The sequence below is a fragment of the Mytilus galloprovincialis genome, chromosome 11 (genome assembly GCF_965363235.1).
Source record: "Mytilus galloprovincialis chromosome 11, xbMytGall1.hap1.1, whole genome shotgun sequence".
NCBI lineage: Eukaryota > Metazoa > Mollusca > Bivalvia > Mytilida > Mytilidae > Mytilus > Mytilus galloprovincialis.
Genome location: NC_134848.1, coordinates 60,320,463 through 60,340,322, shown reverse-complemented (window position 1 = coordinate 60,340,322; position 19,860 = coordinate 60,320,463). Strand labels below are relative to the sequence as shown.

Here is a 19,860-nt window from a genome sequence, read left to right as displayed (position 1 = left end):
AAGGCAGGATGAGACACTTACAAAAAAAAAGTCAGGATAAACTAAAAAAAAAAAGGCAGGACCGAACAGAGTGAAAAATAAAAATGCAGGACAGAGATTACAGCTAAAAAAAAATGCAGTACAAAATTTTTCATCCTAGCCCCCCCCCCCCATAAAAGTCAAATGGTAGCTCCCTAAGTAACAGATGTTGTTCAGTATTATTTTCCTTGGATTTCCCACTTTAATAACATTCACTACGAAAATTTGTTCTGCAGATGGACCATATTTCACAACTGTTGCTGTAAATGCTGTCCAATTAAGAGTCAATATTTCAGGGCAATGGCCAATATTTTGTATTGTCTTCTTCTCTGACATAATATTTAGTATAGTAAAGTTCTTCATATTTGATTTTACACTTCCTTCTTATTGTTATTCTTTCATTGTCATTACCATTAATGCTGGGAATTTCTAAGAACTTAAATTTCTCTATATTCATTTCCATCCATTCTTTATTTGTTTACATTTGTATATTGATCAATTTCTCATCAATCCTTCATATTTTAATTAAAATTCAAGAATAATAAAACTTTGTAATGAGCTTTGCTGCAACTCATTTAAAGCCTTCTTCTCTATAAATGAGATAGGTAAACATGCTAGATATACTTACTGGAGGTGTGATATATGAGATGATTGAAGCTGTTAATTTTCTCCTTGATATATATTTGTGTACGTTTCGGCAACAAAGTTTATTGACAGGTTGTAGGTATCCCCATGGGCACTAATTTGTGCCCCTTTATAACAGACTTGTTTTTGTACTCTTACGAATTACAATTTATGACTAAACTCAGTAAAGACCCGTCGAAATTGCATTTAATTGATAAATTCAACAACACATACCGTTGTCTTGATGATATTTTTTCGTTAAATAATCAAGAATTTTCTCAATATACTGCTGAAATTTACCCCAAGGAACTTACTTTAAATAAATCAAATTTATTCGGTAATAACTGTCCTTTCCTGGATTTAGATAGTTCGGTTTTAAACGGGAAACTCCACACAAAAATTTACGACAAAAGAGACAATTTTTTTTCGTTCCCTATTGTTAATTTTCCATTTTTAGATGGTGATGTTCCTTTGGCACCATCTTACGGTGTTTATATTTCACAGCTCGTTCGCTATGCCGGTGTCTGTTGTGACGTTTTTGATTTTAACGAACACAATCTATGTATTACTGGTAAATTATTAAACCAGGGATATCGTTACCATAAATTACTTAAAACCTTTACTAATTTTTTCCATAGATATAAAGATTTTGTTTTGAAGTTTGGTTGTGCCTGTAGAAAACTTATTTCAAATGGAATAGCACATCCTCATTTTTACGGAAATGTTGTTAACCGTGCCCGGAGAAATGATCCATGTAAACTTGTCGCTCCTTTAAATAAACTTATTCTAAAAGGTTTCCTATTCAACACTGTAATAAGATCATTGAATATTGTTTTTATTGGTATAAATATTGATTTTGTTATCAGTAAATTAAAAGCTAACTAATTATTACTAGTATGTTATATACATATACATATTCAGGGATCTACAATCTGTCGATACCTGTAACTTGGCATTGCACAAGGTCATGTTTTTCTCTGGCTGTTTATGACGTCTTTACACTAAATCCATTGGATGTTTGATGTGTACGGATTGATGGTTTTGTCTTACAAATGTAGATGCATAATTTTTTTATTAGTTGTCAGTGGCTTTGAATTAGCTGTCAGATAACTGCGAGTACTCTCAGATCTGTTCATAGTGTCTTTTTGTGTCGGGATGTATAAGTACCCAGCCACATCCACTTGTATTTTTGTCCATCTGATGAGTTAAGCCCTTTTCAACTGATTTTTATAGTTCGTTCTTATGTTGTACTGTTATACCACTGTCCCAGGTTAGGGGGAGGATTGGGATCCCGCTTACATGTTTAACCCCGCCACATTATTTATGTATATGTGCCTGTCCCAAGTCAGGAGCCTGTAATTCAGTGGTTGTCGTTTGTTTATGTGTTACATACTAGTATTTGTTTTTCGCTCATTTTTTTTTTATATAAATAAGGCCGTCAGTTTTCTCGTTTGAATTGTTTTACATTGTCTTATCGGGGCCTTTTATAGCTGACTATGCGGTATGTTCTTTGCTCATTGTTGAAGGCCGTACGGTGACCTATAGTTGTTAATGTCTGTGTCATTTTGGTCTCTTGTGGACAGTTGTCTCATTGGCAATCATACCACATCTTCTTTTTTATATTTGTATTACTTCCCTTGGAGGACACAATTTACTAGCAACAACTGTGAAAATTTGTCCTGTGAGTGGTCACTATTTCATATTGTTAGCAGTAAAAATCTGTCCTTTTGAGGGACACCATTCCATGGCAATGGACATTATTAAATATCAAATTTCAATCAAAAACTGTCCATGTGGACACTTTTTTCACAGGACACTATTATGTCTTACATGTATACATAACATACACAACATTCACAAGGTTATGGTTAATCACCAGTGTGTGTTTACAAATGTAAATCTCTGCTATAACTTTAACTGACTCCTTTACTACACAAAATATCAAACAAAACATGCATAACTATAAGATTAATCACCGGTGTCCTGTGTTCACAAATGTTTATCTCTGTATGACTCTGGCTTACTCCTTTACTACACAAAATATACAAACATACATGTAACATACATAACATAAATAAGTATTCAAAGTTTAATCACCAGAATGTGTTCTTAAATGTGTATTTCTGTTGTTACTCTGACTAAATCCTTTTCCACACACATGACATTCATAAGGTTTATCGCCTGTGTGTGTTCTAACATGTGTATTTCTGCTATTACTTTGACTAAACGATTTTCCACACACATCACATTTATAAGGTTTATCTCCAGTATGTGTTCTCATGTGTCTCTGTAAGTCAAGCCTTCGAATAAATTCTTTATCACATTCTCCACATTTATAAGGTTTATCTCCAGTGTGTATAAGCTCGTGTCTAAGTAAGTTCCGACTCCTACTAAATCCCTTACCACATACTGTACAATCATTAGGTATGTCACCTGTATGTATTCTCTTGTGCCACTTTAAGTAAATACTTCTACTAAACCTTTTACCGCATAGTGTACATTCATGGGGTTTATCACCAGTATGTGTCCTCATGTGTACATTCAAGTTATTTCTCAAACTAAACCTTTTACCGCATAGTGTACATTCATGGGGTTTATCATTAGAATGTGTTCTCGTGTGCACGTTCAAGTTGCATCTCAAACTAAACCTTTTACCGCATACTGTACATTCATAGGGTTTATCACCAGTATGTGTTCTCATGTGCACGTTCAAGTTACTTCTCAAACTAAACCTTTTACCACATACTGTACATTCATGGGGTTTTTCACCAGTATGTGCTCTCATGTGAATCTCCAATTGGTTAATCCTACTAAACCAGTTACCACATACTGTACATTCATGGGGTTTATCACCAGTATGTATTCTCATGTGCTCCTTCAAAGGATTACTCAAACTAAACCCTTTTCCGCATATTGTACATTCATGGGGTTTTTCACCCGTATGTACTCTCATGTGCTTCTTCAAGGGATTACTCATACTAAACCTCTTACCACATACTGAACATTCATGGGGCTTTTCACCAGTATGTATTTTCATGTGCCTACATAAGTAATTACTCAAACTAAATCCTTTACCACATACTGTACACTTATGGGGTTTATCACTAAATGTGTCAGACATTTTTTCTTCCTTTTCTTTGTGAATTGGAGTCTTTTGTTTCATCAAATGGCCTGCAGTCTGAATAAGAAAAGATAATCATAAAATTGTGAGAAGCGGACAAACAAATGACAAAAGTATATTTGCAATCAGTACATACACATGTACAAAAATGTATCAGAACTCTTTTTTGTCAATTTATCGTTTTTCGAGATCTAAATTGACAGCGTGCCGGTACGGGGCGCCGAATGGGACTCTTGTGGTTTTGTACAAAATTCAATTCTGTCATAACAAAATCATTTTTGTCTTACAAAACTATGTGATACAGACTTGTTTTGTGAGAACTTCAATTTTGTATCACAAAATTCATTTTTGTAGACAAAGTTCATTTTTGTCATGACAAAAGTCAATTTTGTCAATTTTGTCATAAAGGTATGCAAATATAAACTTATTTGCATACAAAATTGACTTTTGTTACCTGATATGGAAATTAAAACACAAAAGTCAATTGTGTGAGACAAAATTGACTTTTGTGAGACAAAATTAACTCTTGAGACAAAATTGACTTTTGAGGGACAAAATTGACTTTTGTGAGACAAAACTGACTTTTGTGAGACAAAATTCAATTCAGGGTCCGGAAACGGTCATATATGCCAGACATGACCGATTTGGAAACTCAAAAGTCCTAATCATTTATTGGGATTTAGGTCAAATTTTATTTTTCAACAGAAATAATTTCGGTCATTTCGTTGAGATTGAGTTTCAAATCGCCATTTTAAACATATATTTTTGTTTTGTTATCGATTTTATGTAATTAAACTGCCACTCCAGTAAAGTGTTATAATCCTGAGGGCCCTCCTAATACTATATTAATGCCTCGGGGAGCTATTGGCTAATGATGGCTAATCTCTTTACCTGTGTATTTAATTCACACCTGACTATTAATCACAAGCTCCGAACTAATATTATGAAGAAATTAAAATTCAATACCAACTGTCTTCATTATTTAATTACTTTTCAGCTAAGACAATTGTCAATTATGATTTAAAATTAAATTAAAACTTGATTTAATTTACGTAGAAAAAAGATTTTTTTTTCACTACTAACACACGTGCTTTGTTTACTATGATACGCATGCCTAAAATTCTCTTCCGCAAATTTGACTAAATCGTAAATTTAAAATGATTTCTTGCTAAATAAAGCAAGTGCAACTATTTTCATTAATATTCTTACACTATTAAAGGTAAAATATTAAAAAAAAACGATGTTTTCCTGTGAATTTGATAAACAAAACTAATCCCGGGAATAAGTCCGGAATTGTTCGTTTTGGTATTGTCGCATTACATCCGGTTTGAATTTCGACTTCAGAATCGAAAGCCATGACTGAGAAAATTACGATTTTGAGTCATTAAAATCATTTTATTCTTAAACTGTTGCCTTCCCTTAATTGCTCTTGATCGATTTTAGGAAAATGGTAGGATAAATCATGAAGTAAACGCGATGCAACAGTTAAACAAGTTCGTTGATGCTACGAGTAGGAGCATACTCATGCAGTAATGAGATTTTGACAATCTGTTTTTGAAAAGGGGCACCAACTTTTAAGTTATATGAAAATGACCGAAATTAGGTGAAAAAATTTCCGGATCCTTTGAACTTTGGATTATGTGAACTAATTTACATACAAAATCGACTTTTGTGATACAAAATTGACTTTTGTGAGACAAAATTGACTTTTGCGGGACAAAATTGACTTTTGTGAGACAAAACTGACTTTTGTGAGACAAAATTCAATTTTGTATCATAAAAGTCAATTTTGTATGCAAATTTGTTTAGTTTGGAAATTCAAGGGTCTGCAGCAAACACCGGCAGCAGGTCTGCTGCAAACACGCAGGAGAAAGATTAATTTGCATAAATATGTTTGCAGCAGATCTGCCGCAAACACTCAATTGCATATAAATGTTTGCAGCAGGTCTGCAGCAAACACTCATTTGCATGGTAAATTGTTTGCAGCAGACCTGCAGCGTATTTGCAGCAAACACGCTGCAAACACAGACTCTGTGTTCGCTGCAAGTCTGCAGCAAGTTCGCAGCAGACCTGCAGCAACTATTTGCAGGAGGCTGATTTTTTCGGTAAGGTATCACAAAATTCATTTTTGTAGACAAAGTTCATTTTTGTCATGACAAAAGTCAATTTTGTCATAAAGGTATGCAAATATAAACTTATTTGCATACAAAATTGACTTTTGTTACCTGATATGGAAATTAAAACACAAAAGTCAATTGTGTGAGACAAAATTGACTTTTGTGAGACAAAATTAACTCTTGAGACAAAATTGACTTTTGTGGGACAAAATTGACTTTTGTGAGACAAAACTGACTTTTGTGAGACAAAATTCAATTCAGGGTCCGGAAACGGTCATATATGCCAGACATGACCGATTTGGAAACTCAAAAGTCCTAATCATTTATTGGGATTTAGGTCAAATTTTATTTTTCAACAGAAATAATTTCGGTCATTTCGTTGAGATTGAGTTTCAAATCGCCATTTTAAACATATATTTTTGTTTTGTTATCGATTTTATGTAATTAAACTGCCACTCCAGTAAAGTGTTATAATCCTGAGGGCCCTCCTAATAGACCTTTTCAACATCTCTCGACACCGACTAATGACACCTACAGTTTACAGGTAAAATGGATGGGTCGTCTCAAAAACAAAAACCATCATGGGTATCAATACGTTACATATTGGATTGGCGGTTATATACTGTCTTGACTATATAGCTTCAGAATATATATCAACCAAATAAATAAATAAATATATGTCTCTGTCATATAATATTCTTATTTTGTATGTATTCACGCGACATTTTATGTTGACTTGATTAAAACAAATACAGCAACCATTCTGCATCCTGATCCGCTTTCTCTTTAATTTTATGATTAAGCGAGTCTTTTACCAAATATTTGTCGCATGTAAATAACGGTTCATTTGTTGGGGTAAAAGCTTTTATGAAATTTTCCATTTATGAAAAATACTTACTGAACTGTCCGTACGTCCGTATCAGATTTGTGAACACGACCAAATTGGTATTTTTCGACCGATCTTCATCTTAGTTGATGTACATATTCAATTTCTAGAGGGATAATCACATATTGATTTTGAAGGTCTTAGGAAAATATCACATCTATTTTTTCAACGGCGGACTTCTCTAGAGTTGAGGTTGTTCATGATGAATTTTGAAAAAAAAAATATAATTGACTTCTCGTTTTAATGTTACAACATCTAAGCAGTGCATTTCTTTTACATACCTGCATATGGAATTTATATTTCAAGTTGTTAGTAATTACTATAGAGCTATTTGACATTGCAAAATCAAAATGGACATTGCTAATCAGTGGTTTGGAGACCAACGGCTGATGTCCCGAAAATAACATACCTTGTCCCTTCGTCATTGTGTCCTTGAAAATGACCTTTGGGTTTCTTACAAGAAGTTAATGAAATTTCGTTGATTTTATTTATACACTGTCATTTCTATATTTTGTTTTGTTTTCACCGGGTCAGAATTTGTTTCTCTAAATCCAATTTCTGGAACAAAGTTTTGTACCTTTTTCAATTTTTTTCGTACTTTAGATTTTTTTTATCTCATCTATGAACATACATACGGGAGGTTTTGGGTCAAAATAGGGAGAAATGATCCGCTGCATTTCCAGGAGGACTGTGTTCTCCTTGGAGACAAAGTTTATCCAAATCGTCATCCTTTAGTTACACCATTTACAACACCTCAAATTAATTGTAAAGCATAACATTTGAGAGAAAGAGCAGAAAATTTAATCGCATGATTGGTGAATACAGAATTCAAGTGGAACACCAAATTGGTGAATTGAAAATATAGAAAGTATTGAGTACATTATGGAGGCACCCAAAGCCAAAATTAACAGACATTGTGGAAACATTTGCCGCTCATATCAACAGACATATTTATGATAAAACATTGATTAATTAAATATCAACTACAATTAAACATGCTTTGTTCTTTTCATTTCCCAAATTCCATCAGGACAGCTAGAAGCTCAACGTCTAAAAAGATGAAATGTGACTTAAAGTCCATCATTTTCGTTATAATAAATTAAAAAAATCCATGTTATTTGGACTCTGTAGGAAAGCTGTATCATTGTCAATGAAAGCGATAAAATCAATAATGATTTCATTTTTTTTAAGTTTTGAGACGACCCCTCACATTTTACCTGTCGTAGTCGTTCTCAACTGTAGGTGTCGAGAGATGTTGAAAAGGTCTAATAGACGTGTTAGAAAAGTCGACACTGCTGCTGGCGCTCGTGTTGGATGAAGATTAATACGATATGATATATAGGGGTCATCTCCAAAAGTTTAAATGCTCTCTCATATTGTGTTACCTGTATGGGTGTGTTTGATACACTGTAAGGCGTAATTACTTTTAGCAAGACATTTATACGCATTGTATGTGACTTTTAAAACTAATCACGTGGAATATTGAAAAAAGTATATTCACACATGCAATTGGTATTATTTGATTAAAGGAATATATATAAATTATTAAAAAAAAAATCTTAATTACTTTTCGTTGAAAAGGGGGGCAATGCTTGTTTCTATTTACTTTTCAGAATCAACAAATGCTAAATGACTTGCAAATCCACTAGAGGAAGAAGATATAGTATGTCTTCGCCTTAACTCCTAGGAAACTCAAACTATTGTTTTATTCTCATTTAGTGACGATTATTTTCCCCAATATATTATAACGAAACATTTTTTTTTTAAATATTCCTTGTTCATAAGATAAAAGCATGATGCTTATATGCCAACGTAAATACAAGATTTTGTGGGCTCTCGTCTTATAACATAAGCATTGTTTAATTGGGTGGAATTTGTTTAATACGAAAATAAATCATGTTGTCTTTCAACAAGTCCAGCACATAATTCAACAATTTGATTAAGTTCATTTCTGCGATGTCTCCACAAAGTTCCAACAACTCTAAATGTCTTAAGACGCCTTATTGCATGTTCAACGTACACCCGACATGTAGACATTCTTCTATTAAATTTCTTACATATTCTTTTTTCCCTCGGCGTTTTCCGTCTCAATTGATGTCTCCTATATGGAGTAACAATAGGTGCACGATCTGCATAAATTTTATCGGCTAAAATGACATAATTTGGCGGAAAATCTAATTCTAAATTAGTCCCAATACTTGGTAACAGATTGAATTGTTGAGCATCGTTTTGATGGCCAAGAAAGCCACTTTTAACAAGGCGGATATGATTTTCATTGTCCACTACAATTTGTGTATGGATGCAATGAACATGGCGATGTCCAGAGTAATATTCCTCCTGCGGTTCTACTTGAGGCCTGTATATGGCATGGGAGGTTCCATCAATGGCTGCCAAAGCAGTAGGAATGTTTGACCAGTTCCCATGTAACTGAAGCCATTGTTGACGGCTAGGCCAGGCTATATTTGGTGAATATATTTCCCATAAAATTGGTATAAGGGCTCTTATGTGCATAGAAACGGTATGAGACGAAACGTCAAAAAGTAAACTAAGAAGATTGTAACACGGGTAACTACGGAGCCATAACAGAACTAACAGTAGACGATTGATAGGTGAAAGTCTGTGTGGTCTTCCAGTACGACTCTCGTGTATCCTTGGCCCAACTGTTCCCAGCATTTGCAATATAGTTTCTGGTGTTTCCCCACATGAACGGTAAAATGCGTAACGATGATTTGAAAATATTAAAAATACATCTCTACCATGCCACATTTCATTTCTTCCTTCAGACACCCGATGGTAAATATCTAAAGTGGGTTCTGGGGGAGGGTGTATAACTACCATAACTGAGTTGAACGTATTCTGAAAAATTACTGATGGGTCTGCTGGTGGATTTACCAAAGAAGGAATTGAACCTGATAAAGTTGCAATATCCATTATGACCTGAAACAATAATTCAAACGAAATTATGTTTGAATTATATATATATAGGGTGTGATTTGCTCATTATCGGCCGCCTAGTCATATTTTCGTTTGAATTAGTGCATTGATTTGAAATCTGAAGAATCTAAAATTATTCTGAAAAATCTAAATATATATATAAGATAAGATAAGATGCAATATTGTTAATTTACAGGTCATATAAAGTTTTGTGTTGACAATTGCAAAAAACCATTGAAATCGTAAATGCAAATGAATGTTAATTTACACGAATGCAATTGGGACACGAAGGGTCGATTGAAAATATATGTGTGAATTTGTAGCTACGGAAAACATCATCTCTGTTTTTCGAAGTGTAAAGTGGCGTCCATTTTCTTGGTCTAGTATACATTAGGTTTTCGGGGCCTGCTCAAAACTTCCGCTGGGTGCGGGATTTCTCGCTTGTTGAAGACCCTGGAGTTGTTTTAAATATTGTGGTCTGGTTGTTGTTTTTCTGACATAATCCCTGTTTCCATTCTTCTTATTCAATTAATTGAGACGAATTGTATTTTATCATTTTCTTTCAATAGCTTGCAAACTTGGTTTTGAAAAAAAATTAGAAAATTTGAAAGTAAAAAGATTCCATCTTATCAAAGACGCTTGCAGTGGCGTAGCTAGGTCATTTTTACGTGTACGCCCGAAATTCGGTGAGGAGCGCCCGAACTTCGGCGAGGAGTCTAAGGACCTGCCGGTAGTCGGTCCAAGTGAGGGGACAAAGCCCACGAAAGCAATATTGTATCGAGAATGAGATACGATTCCTGTCACTAAATAATCATCAATATTATTATACTGTGCTCGGAATCTAAATGTTTTTTTTTACGTATAATCTATTCATCGTGTTAATTTAGAATCTAACGGTCATTGGTTTTAGAGAAATCATCCAAACCAATTACTTTCAAATATGAGTAAAAGGAGCTGTTGAGCCAAGCATTCTATCAACAACCAAAAAATCGTTAATGAACTTGAAATAATTAATTTTCAGAAATTTTCTGGTGCAATATTAACTATGATTCGCATTCTAAGAGTTCTGTAGAACCCTGGTTCTCGCCTGGGATTTCTTGCAGCAAAGAGTGAATCCATTTATCGGTCCTTTACAGCAGTTAAAAAGATCGATCATTATTTAAGATATTTTTTCTTAATCTGGAATATTGACCTCTGTACAAGTGTCATTACCATCTATGCAGGTTTCAAAGTTAAGGAAGCTACCATTTAAATTATAGACAGGACAGGGGTTTTGAGTAAACAAAAAGATCAACTAGGCAAAAAAAGAAAAAAAGAAAACAGCATGTCAATTTATGTAAAATAAAAATAAAAAAAAAACGGTATACTAATAAAAAAGGCAGGACCGAAAAAAAGTGAAAAATACAAAGACAGGACAGAGATTACGACTAAAAAAAATACAGGACAACATTTTTCATCCTAGCACCCCCCCCCCCCCCCCGCCCCCTTTTTCCCCTAAAAATCAACCGTAGCTCCCTTAACAAAATCCGAGACGTTTGTTAATTGCGTAAAGATAAGTCTGTCAGTTTGGTACTGAAAAATGTACGATTATTTTTCAAAATTTTGGCTTTAAATATTAATCATAATAAAGCTTCTTCCAAAGTTGACGCAGTAATTGATGTATAATAAATATTAACCCCAAAATGTAACTACTTTTTACCTGCAAAAAAAATTCTTTTCTCAATAAAATACGGGAAAATTAAACATTAATTCTATTATTAAGCTCTGGATAATCTTTTGATCATAAACAGTTTCTGTGCAACTTCCGTAAAGTCTCACAAAGATTTTACAAAGTTATTTATATTTTTATATTTAAAAAACTTTAACCACATACTGAAACTAAACTGACGCCGCCGACGAAAATTTAGGGTCGCCAATTTCCCTTTTCGTGACATAAATCAAAGACTGGACAAAAGTTCAAACCACATAAATTATCGAATCTCATCGGGGTTGCGTTCAATTTTGTAGCAGTAACATACATGTATATATAAGGGCTACATACATTTTTGACTACTGAACGTGTAGCTAACCTTGCTGCTGTCAAGATTTAAAAATCCACGTAGCCCTACGCAGATTTATGTAGCTGCTACGATATTGAACGCAACCCATATAATGCATTTCTTTGAACAAAAGAAAAGTACTCCAAACTCACAGTAATTTCATACTTTTAGTATTACAGAATTTGAACAAATATATATATGATACGATATCATTTGGATAAAAAATGTATATTTCGTCCCTTTTATTCGCATACAAGCCTTTGAAGAAAGAAGTGCACGCGCGCGGCTGATGTGCATTTAACAAGTTCTTTTGATTTTATTCAGATTTGGTTTTTTTAATCAAAATTCAAGTGTACGCCCGGGCGTTTTGACGTAAATGTAGCTACGCGCCTGGCTTGATTAATAAACGTTAAGCGAAACAGAAATCATAATCCCTGTTTTCTGGTCTTATAAGAGTTGACCTGGGGTGAGGATGGAGGGGGTTAGGGGTGCATTTTAATGTTTCTATATTTGTTTCTGCTATTTGTTTTGAACTATTTTTTCTATCTTTTTAATTTACTTTCAGCTGTTCTACCATCAGTGAGCTAAAAAGGAATATATTAATAAACAATTTAATATAAAAACGTAAATATGTGAAGTCGTGCGTTATACGACTATGCCCTTTTTACCATTTGTTTACAAAACGTAAAACAAGATTAATATGATAATTGATAAAAAAAAATATAAAAATTTAAACTATTTTACTTTTTTTTACATGATATTTGATCGTCTTCTGTGTTATTTATTAAAAAACTGCTGCAGGTAAACATCAACTGTATCAAACACACCCATACAGGTAACAAAATATGAGATATTATTTAAACTTTTAGAGATGACCCCTGTATATCATATTGTATTAATCTTCATCCAACACGAGCGCCAGCAGTAGTATCGACTTTTCTAACACGTCTAATACTATATTAATGCCTCGGGAAGCTATTGGCTAATGATGGCTAATCTCTTTACCTGTGTTTTTAATTCACACCTGGCTATTAATCACAAGCTCCGAACTAATATTATGAAGAAATTAAAATTCAATACCAACTGTCTTCATTATTTAATTACTTTTCAGCTAAGACAATTGTCAATTATGATTTAAAATTAAATTAAAACTTGATTTAATTTACGTAGAAAAAAGATTTTTTTTCACTACTAACACACGTGCTTTGTTTACTATGATACACATGCCTAAAATTCTCTTCCGCAAATTTGACTAAATCGTAAATTTAAAATGATTTCTTGCTAAATAAAGCAAGTGCAACTATTTTCATTAATATTCTTACACTATTAAAGGTAAAATATTAAAAAAAACGATGTTTTCCCGTGAATTTGATAAACAAAACTAATCCCGGGAATAAGTCCGGAATTGTTCGTTTTGGTATTGTCGCATTACATCCGGTTTGAATTTCGACTTCAGAATCGAAAGAAACGTAAGCCATGACTGAGAAAATTACGATTTTGAGTCATTAAAATCATTTTATTCTTAAACTGTTGCCTTCCCTTAATTGCTCTTGATCGATTTTAGGAAAATGGTAGGATAAATCATGAAGTAAACGCGATGCAACAGTTAAACAAGTTCGTTGATGCTACGAGTAGGAGCATACTCATGCAGTAATGAGATTTTGACAATCTGTTTTTGAAAAGGGGCACCAATGAAAATGACCGAAATTAGGTGAAAAAATTTCCGGATCCTTTGAACTTTGGATTATGTGAACTAATTTACATACAAAATCGACTTTTGTGATACAAAATTGACTTTTGTGAGACAAAATTGACTTTTGTGAGACAAAATTGACTTTTGTGAGACAAAATTGACATTTGTGAGACAAAATTGACATTTGTGAGACAAAATTGACTTTTGTGAGACAAAATTGACAAAATGGAATTTTGTCTCACAAAATTGAGTTTTGTCTCACAAAATTGAGTTTTGTCTCACAAAAGTCAATTTTGTCTCACAAAAGTCAATTTTGTCTCACAAAAGTCGATTTTGTATGCAAATTGGTTCACAGAATCCAAACTAAACAAATTTACATACAAAATTGAGTTTTGTGAGACAAAGTTGACTTTTGTGAGACAAAATTGACTTTTGTGAGACAAAATTGACTCTTGTGAGACAAAATTGACAATTTTGTGAGACAAAATTGACAATTTTGTGAGACAAAATTGACAATTTTGTGAGACAAAATTCAATTTTGTCAATTTTGTCTCACGAAAGTCAATTTTGTCTCACAAATGTCAATTTTATCTCACAAAAGTCGATTTTGTACGCAAATTGGTTCACAGAATACAAACTAAACAAATTTGCATACAAAATTGACATTTGTGAGACAAATTGACTTTTGTGAGACAAAACTCAATTTTGTGAGACAAAATTCAATTTTGTCAATTTTGTCTCACGAAAGTCAATTTTGTCTCACAAATGTCAATTTTGTCTCACAAAAATTCAATTTTGTCTCACAAAAGTCGATTTTGTATGCAAATTGGTTCACAGAATCCAAACTAAACAAATTTACATACAAAATTGAGTTTTGTGAGACAAAGTTGACTTTTGTGAGACAAAATTGACTTTTGTGAGACAAAATTGACTCTTGTGAGACAAAATTGACAATTTTGTGAGACAAAATTCAATTTTGTCAATTTTGTCTCACGAAAGTCAATTTTGTCTCACAAATGTCAATTTTATCTCACAAAAGTCGATTTTGTACGCAAATTGGTTCACAGAATACAAACTAAACAAATTTGCATACAAAATTGACATTTGTGAGACAAAATTGACTTTTGTGAGACAAAATTGACAAAATTGAATTTTGTCTCACAAAAGTCGATTTTGTATGCAAATTAGTTCACAGAATCCAAACTAAACAAATGTGCATACAAAATTGAGTTTTGTGAGACAAAGTTGACTTTTGTGAGACAAAACTCAATTTTGTGAGACAAAATTCCATTTTGTCAATTTTGTCTCACAAAAGTCAATTTTGTCTCACAAAAGTCTATTTTGTCTCACAAATGTCAATTTTGTCTCACAAAAGGCAATTTTGTCGCACAAAAGGCAATTTTGTGTCACAAAAGTCGATTTTGTATGCAAATTAGTTCTCAGAATCCAAACTAAACAATTGACTTTTGTCGCCCAATTTTCAAATTAGGTAACAAAAGTAAAGTCTGTGTTACAAAAATGAATTTTGTCATGACAAAAGTAACTTTTGTCCACTGAAAGAGAATTTTGTATGACAAAATTTTAAATTTGTAGTATGCTACAAATTTTGTTAAACTGAACTCATTTTTGTTGAACAAAACTCACTTTTGTCCGTACAAAATTGAATTTTGAGTACAAAATCACAAGAGTCCCATTCGGCGCCCCGTAGCTGGTGGCATCCCTCAAATGGTTTTCCATTTTAAAGTTTGTAAAAGGTAGTTGGTAATTAGACAATGAGTTTTAACTTGAATTTTCCAAAAGTACCAATATAGTAATTGGTGAAATATTGTCCTCATTCATTTGTCATTTGGTGTTTGAGGTTTGCCTTTTATAAGTTTTTCAACACGTGTACAAATCAGCGTAGTTCTTATGTTGATGTTCTAAGTAATAAATAAGAAAGGTCATCTCTGTGTAAAATAAGATTGAGTGCACAAAATCTTGCTATTAAAAAAGGGCGACATTTAGGTTAACCCAATGATGAGTTTATAATATATTTCAATCGTGTGAGGTAGAAGATGAAAACAACTTTTTACTGAAATGTGAAAAAATTTCTAACTACAGAATAAACTTTAAAACTGTAAAGAGTATTATATTAAATCATAATAACATGTACTGAAAATGAGCTAAATATTAAAAGTTGCATTAATAGTAATTCTTTAAAAGTTCTGAAAGTGACAAGTTCTTATATATATAAAATGTCTGGTATATGGAATTGAGATTCTTAACTATAAACATATTTAATTATAATGTATTCATTGTTTTAATGTACTGAAATAATTCACTATAAATGGTGTTTGTGCCAATAAAATATTTGTATTTTTGTATTTCATAAGGGATCTACCATTTGATTTTTATGGGGGGGCTAGGATGAAATTTGAAAAAAATAGGCAGGACAGGAGTTGAGTAAAAAAAAAGGCAGGATGAGACACTTGCAAAAAAAAAAGGCAGGACGACAATTTAGGTTAAAAAAAGTCAGGATAAACTAAAAAAAAAAAAGGCAGGACCGAACAGAGTGAAAAATAAAAAGGCAGGACCGAACAGAGTGAAAAATAAAAAGGCAGGACAGAGATTACAGCTAAAAAAAATGCAGGACAAAATTTTTCATCCTAGCCCCCCCCCCTAGTCCAAATAATTATGACGTCTTGAAAGGCTATTATAATTTTTTTCTTTGACGCCTTACTTCGACATCAAAGAAAAAAATTATAATAGCCTTTGAGTTTCAAGACGTCATAATTATTTGGACTAGCCCCCCCATAAAAATCAAATGAGGGGGGGGCGAGACCATTTTCGGGACGCCGGGATTTGGCCGATTTAAGCAACGGGAAATTGGGATTGCCTTGTTTAAAGATCGGGAATTCGGGATAGAAAAACATCAGAATACGGGAAACCCACGTTTTTAGCCATGGGAAATCGGGATTTTTATGTTGAAATATAACGGGATTGACAAAAAACTGTACCTTGGACAGATAAAAGTGCCATTTTCATTATACAATGTACTTCAATCAGAATCGCATCTAGAAACAGAGTAGATCCAGATCTTATTGTTATTTTCTGCTCGTTTTTTTTTTAAGTAACTGTAGCCAGTGCCATATTTGATATCCACTGTACGCAAATGATTTGCTAACCAAAATTCATGATGAATGTCTAAGCTCCTTGGTATTAGTGTCGCTCTGATTTAGAGGATCAGTATACCCAAAGAGGATGGCAAAGGTTTTTTTTCGTGCAACGTGTTTTGCCATTTTTAATTTCAACCTTCCGTGAAAAAAGTTCGTGCTTCACTGTGAAATTGTTAAAAACGGCAACGTGCAAGCAATTTTTTTTATTTTTTCGTTCATCGTGAAATTGGAATTGTATTTCGCGTTTGTCCGTGAACATAACGCCTCTTTACAATCCTTCCCAAAAGTTAGACTTGATTTGGATATTTTCAATAAGAGTCAGATTATGTAAGACCTAAAAGAAAACACATGTGTTTCCGGTACCCCTATATATATCTACTCTAATTTTAAGTACCTATAATCTAACTCTACTCTTAAAAGGTTTTTGGATGTTATGTGGACAAGCACTTATAAACTAAAAGTCAGAATTTTTCTCCCATAACATTGAATCAGTCAAAAACGTTTGAAAAAAACTATTTTGCTTTCCTACCGATCCTAATTTTTTAGGGGATGTTACCTGAAACACATGTATTTTTTTCTTGGCCTTACTACACAGACACTTTCACAGACACAGTCTTCTCTATAATCGAATATCATAAAAACATTTATGGCATTCTGCAATTTTGAAGAAAACAAATACCCCAACTTGGTCAAAATGCACAAATTGAAAGCAAATAAAAGTGGAGGACCTCTTTAACAAATAAATGGGTATTTCTTGTTTATCGGGATTGGGATTTTTAACAAAATATGTCCGGGATTTCGGGATTTTTCTGATATTAAAACCGGGAAATCGGGATGAGACCCCCTCTAGCCACCCCCCCCCCCCTCAAATGGTAGCTACCTAAATAAATCATATCATTTTTATGACACACCTAAATTCATTACATAAGACCATATTCTCACCATATCAATATTCTAAGCTTTAAGACATTATATTCAATATAATCATCACTGTGTCAAGATGTTATCTTCACAAATTGACAAAAACACCATTTTCCGTAGATGTCAATATCTAGGATGTTCCAGTTTCCGGAAGCATGACACCAAATCGCCCCTATTTCTCCACAAACTCGCCACTCTTGTTAACCATGTTAACTAACTCGCCCCACTTATGAAAAATGGTTACCAAGGCCGTAGCTACCCTTGAGGCAAGTGAGGCAATTGCCTCACTAAAATTTCGACACTGATTATTTTTTTTATACATATATATAAATATAATAGTCATTTGTTGTTCTGTCTCAACCTTAATTTTTCTATAACTTGTCATCATTCCTTTTAAACTATTTTTCCTGGATATAACTCAGTATCTCAACGGGTGATGTTTCTCGATTACATTAACCTAGTAACGATAATCACCATGGATCTTTATAGTTAAAACAGGCTCTTGCAGAAAAAGGAAAAGCGACACTGAAGGTAAAGAAGGAATAACTGTAGTAAACTAGTTTTTTTGTGAATATAGTCTGAGTATATTGCATATAACTTCATTAGAACAATCCAAAAACGATAAGTAGACTGACAAATCAAGTACTGGTCTTCGGAAGGGGACAGTCATGTCTGCGTATTCATTTCTCCGTTTCACCACTTTTGACAAATCAAGTACTGGGCATCGCAAGGGGGAGTCCTGTCTGTGTATTCATTTCACGAACTTTAATCTTTCTCTTTACAGATAAATAAAATGTAAATAATATGAAACATGAATGCATGGATTAGTTTTTATCCATGTTTCTTTAACCTAAAAAATTGAAAGAATATCCCATATTCCAATTTGATATTATTGAGGAATGGTATCTACCTTTAACACAGGATTTTGTCTTTACTCGGGACTACGGAATTTCGTTTCTTTATATTCGGGGTTTCGGAATCGGACACCCCAACCGCTAACCCCTAAATTTATAGATTCTGGAACTAAAATACCACCAACTATTTCCAGAAATAATTTGAAACTACATGTAAACGTCAAAAACTCCATTCCAATTCCCCTGTACCAATATTGTATATACTTACTCTATAGATAGAATCATATACATGTATCTTATCTCATTCTATCCTTAGTTTGTCTACTCTTTGTCAGCATAAAAGCGAGTTTAATATTTTGTAATTGCGACTGTATGATGGTGCTTACAGGAAAGCTTAATTCCCTTTTGCAAACAAAACTGTTACTACCGATGCTGCTACCGATTTGCTGATGGAGAAGGAATTAGAAGAAGAAATTGATCATTGTGTTGATGATAATGTGCTACCTTTAGAAACATTGACCGCCCTGAAACGACTGAAAACTTGGAAAAGAGCATGCATGAGTGGCGAAAGATTGTGCGGTCTTGCCATGCTCCATGTTCATCGCGATAAGGATATCAGCAGACCAAATTATGATTCTGAAACGATTTGACTGAACCGGCCATAGAAAAATGTGGCAAACTCTACTGAATCGATGTTTTTTCTATGTTCTGGCAGCAGACTCAAATCAGAGATATTTGGATGATTATCTTACATATAAATTTAAATAAAGTTTTTAAAAATTTGGTGTTAGTAAAAGTCTTAAAATATGAAAAATTTATATAAAAAGTGTCTAAATTCAAAACATTATCAAACTCTCTAAAAATGCCTAGAATGCAGGATTTTGCACCATTCATTTCATACCTCCCAAAAAAAAATTTAGCCTCGCTTCGCTCGGCTCAATTATTTTGCCTCACTAAAATAAGATGCCTAGCTACGGCCTTGGTTACGCTCCATCTATTGTTTTGGTCGTATATTAAAAAAAAAAACTCGGGATCAATGGATTCGTTTTATTCATTGTAACCTGAAACAAATCATTTTATAAACAGACCAAATATTTTAAAATTTCAAGCTAGGTCTCATGAATAGTCGGTAGCAACCCGTCTGAACTATAAACAATCTGTACAAGTTTATAAGAATTATTTTAAAATAAATGCCTAGAATCTCCTGGGTAATTACTTAATGTCTGTATTTTACATTTGTATTTAAAATTTATACTGTGTTAATTTATTTGTATATGTCTCTGTACCATTGTACTTTGGTTTACGAGAATAAAAATATATATATGTTATCTGTTACCTAGTCTTTATCTTCCTCCGGCTAACAGCCAGGAGCTTCGCTTCTACAGCGTACTTCTTTATTTGCAACCTTACCCTTACACACGGGGCACTCAGTTCAAACGCTATAGATCCTTGTTATCATAAAATCTATAAAAAAAAAACTGTCCGCTGTTCATTAGGT

The 19,860-nt window shown here is 33.3% G+C and overlaps 1 protein-coding gene across 1 annotated transcript; it reads right to left on the bottom strand.

Moving 5' to 3' along the window:
• Nucleotides 1-2,414: 2,414 nt before the first annotated feature.
• Nucleotides 2,415-17,629, bottom strand: LOC143052514 (uncharacterized). The gene is made up of 2 exons (XM_076225562.1): nt 17,530-17,629; nt 2,415-3,820 (listed from the first exon to the last, which is right to left on the bottom strand). Exons 1-2 carry the CDS (start codon nt 17,530-17,532, stop codon nt 2,732-2,734), a joined length of 1,092 nt encoding a protein of 363 aa, XP_076081677.1. The 5' UTR covers nt 17,533-17,629; the 3' UTR covers nt 2,415-2,731.
• Between the last annotated feature and the right edge of the window lie 2,231 nt (nt 17,630-19,860).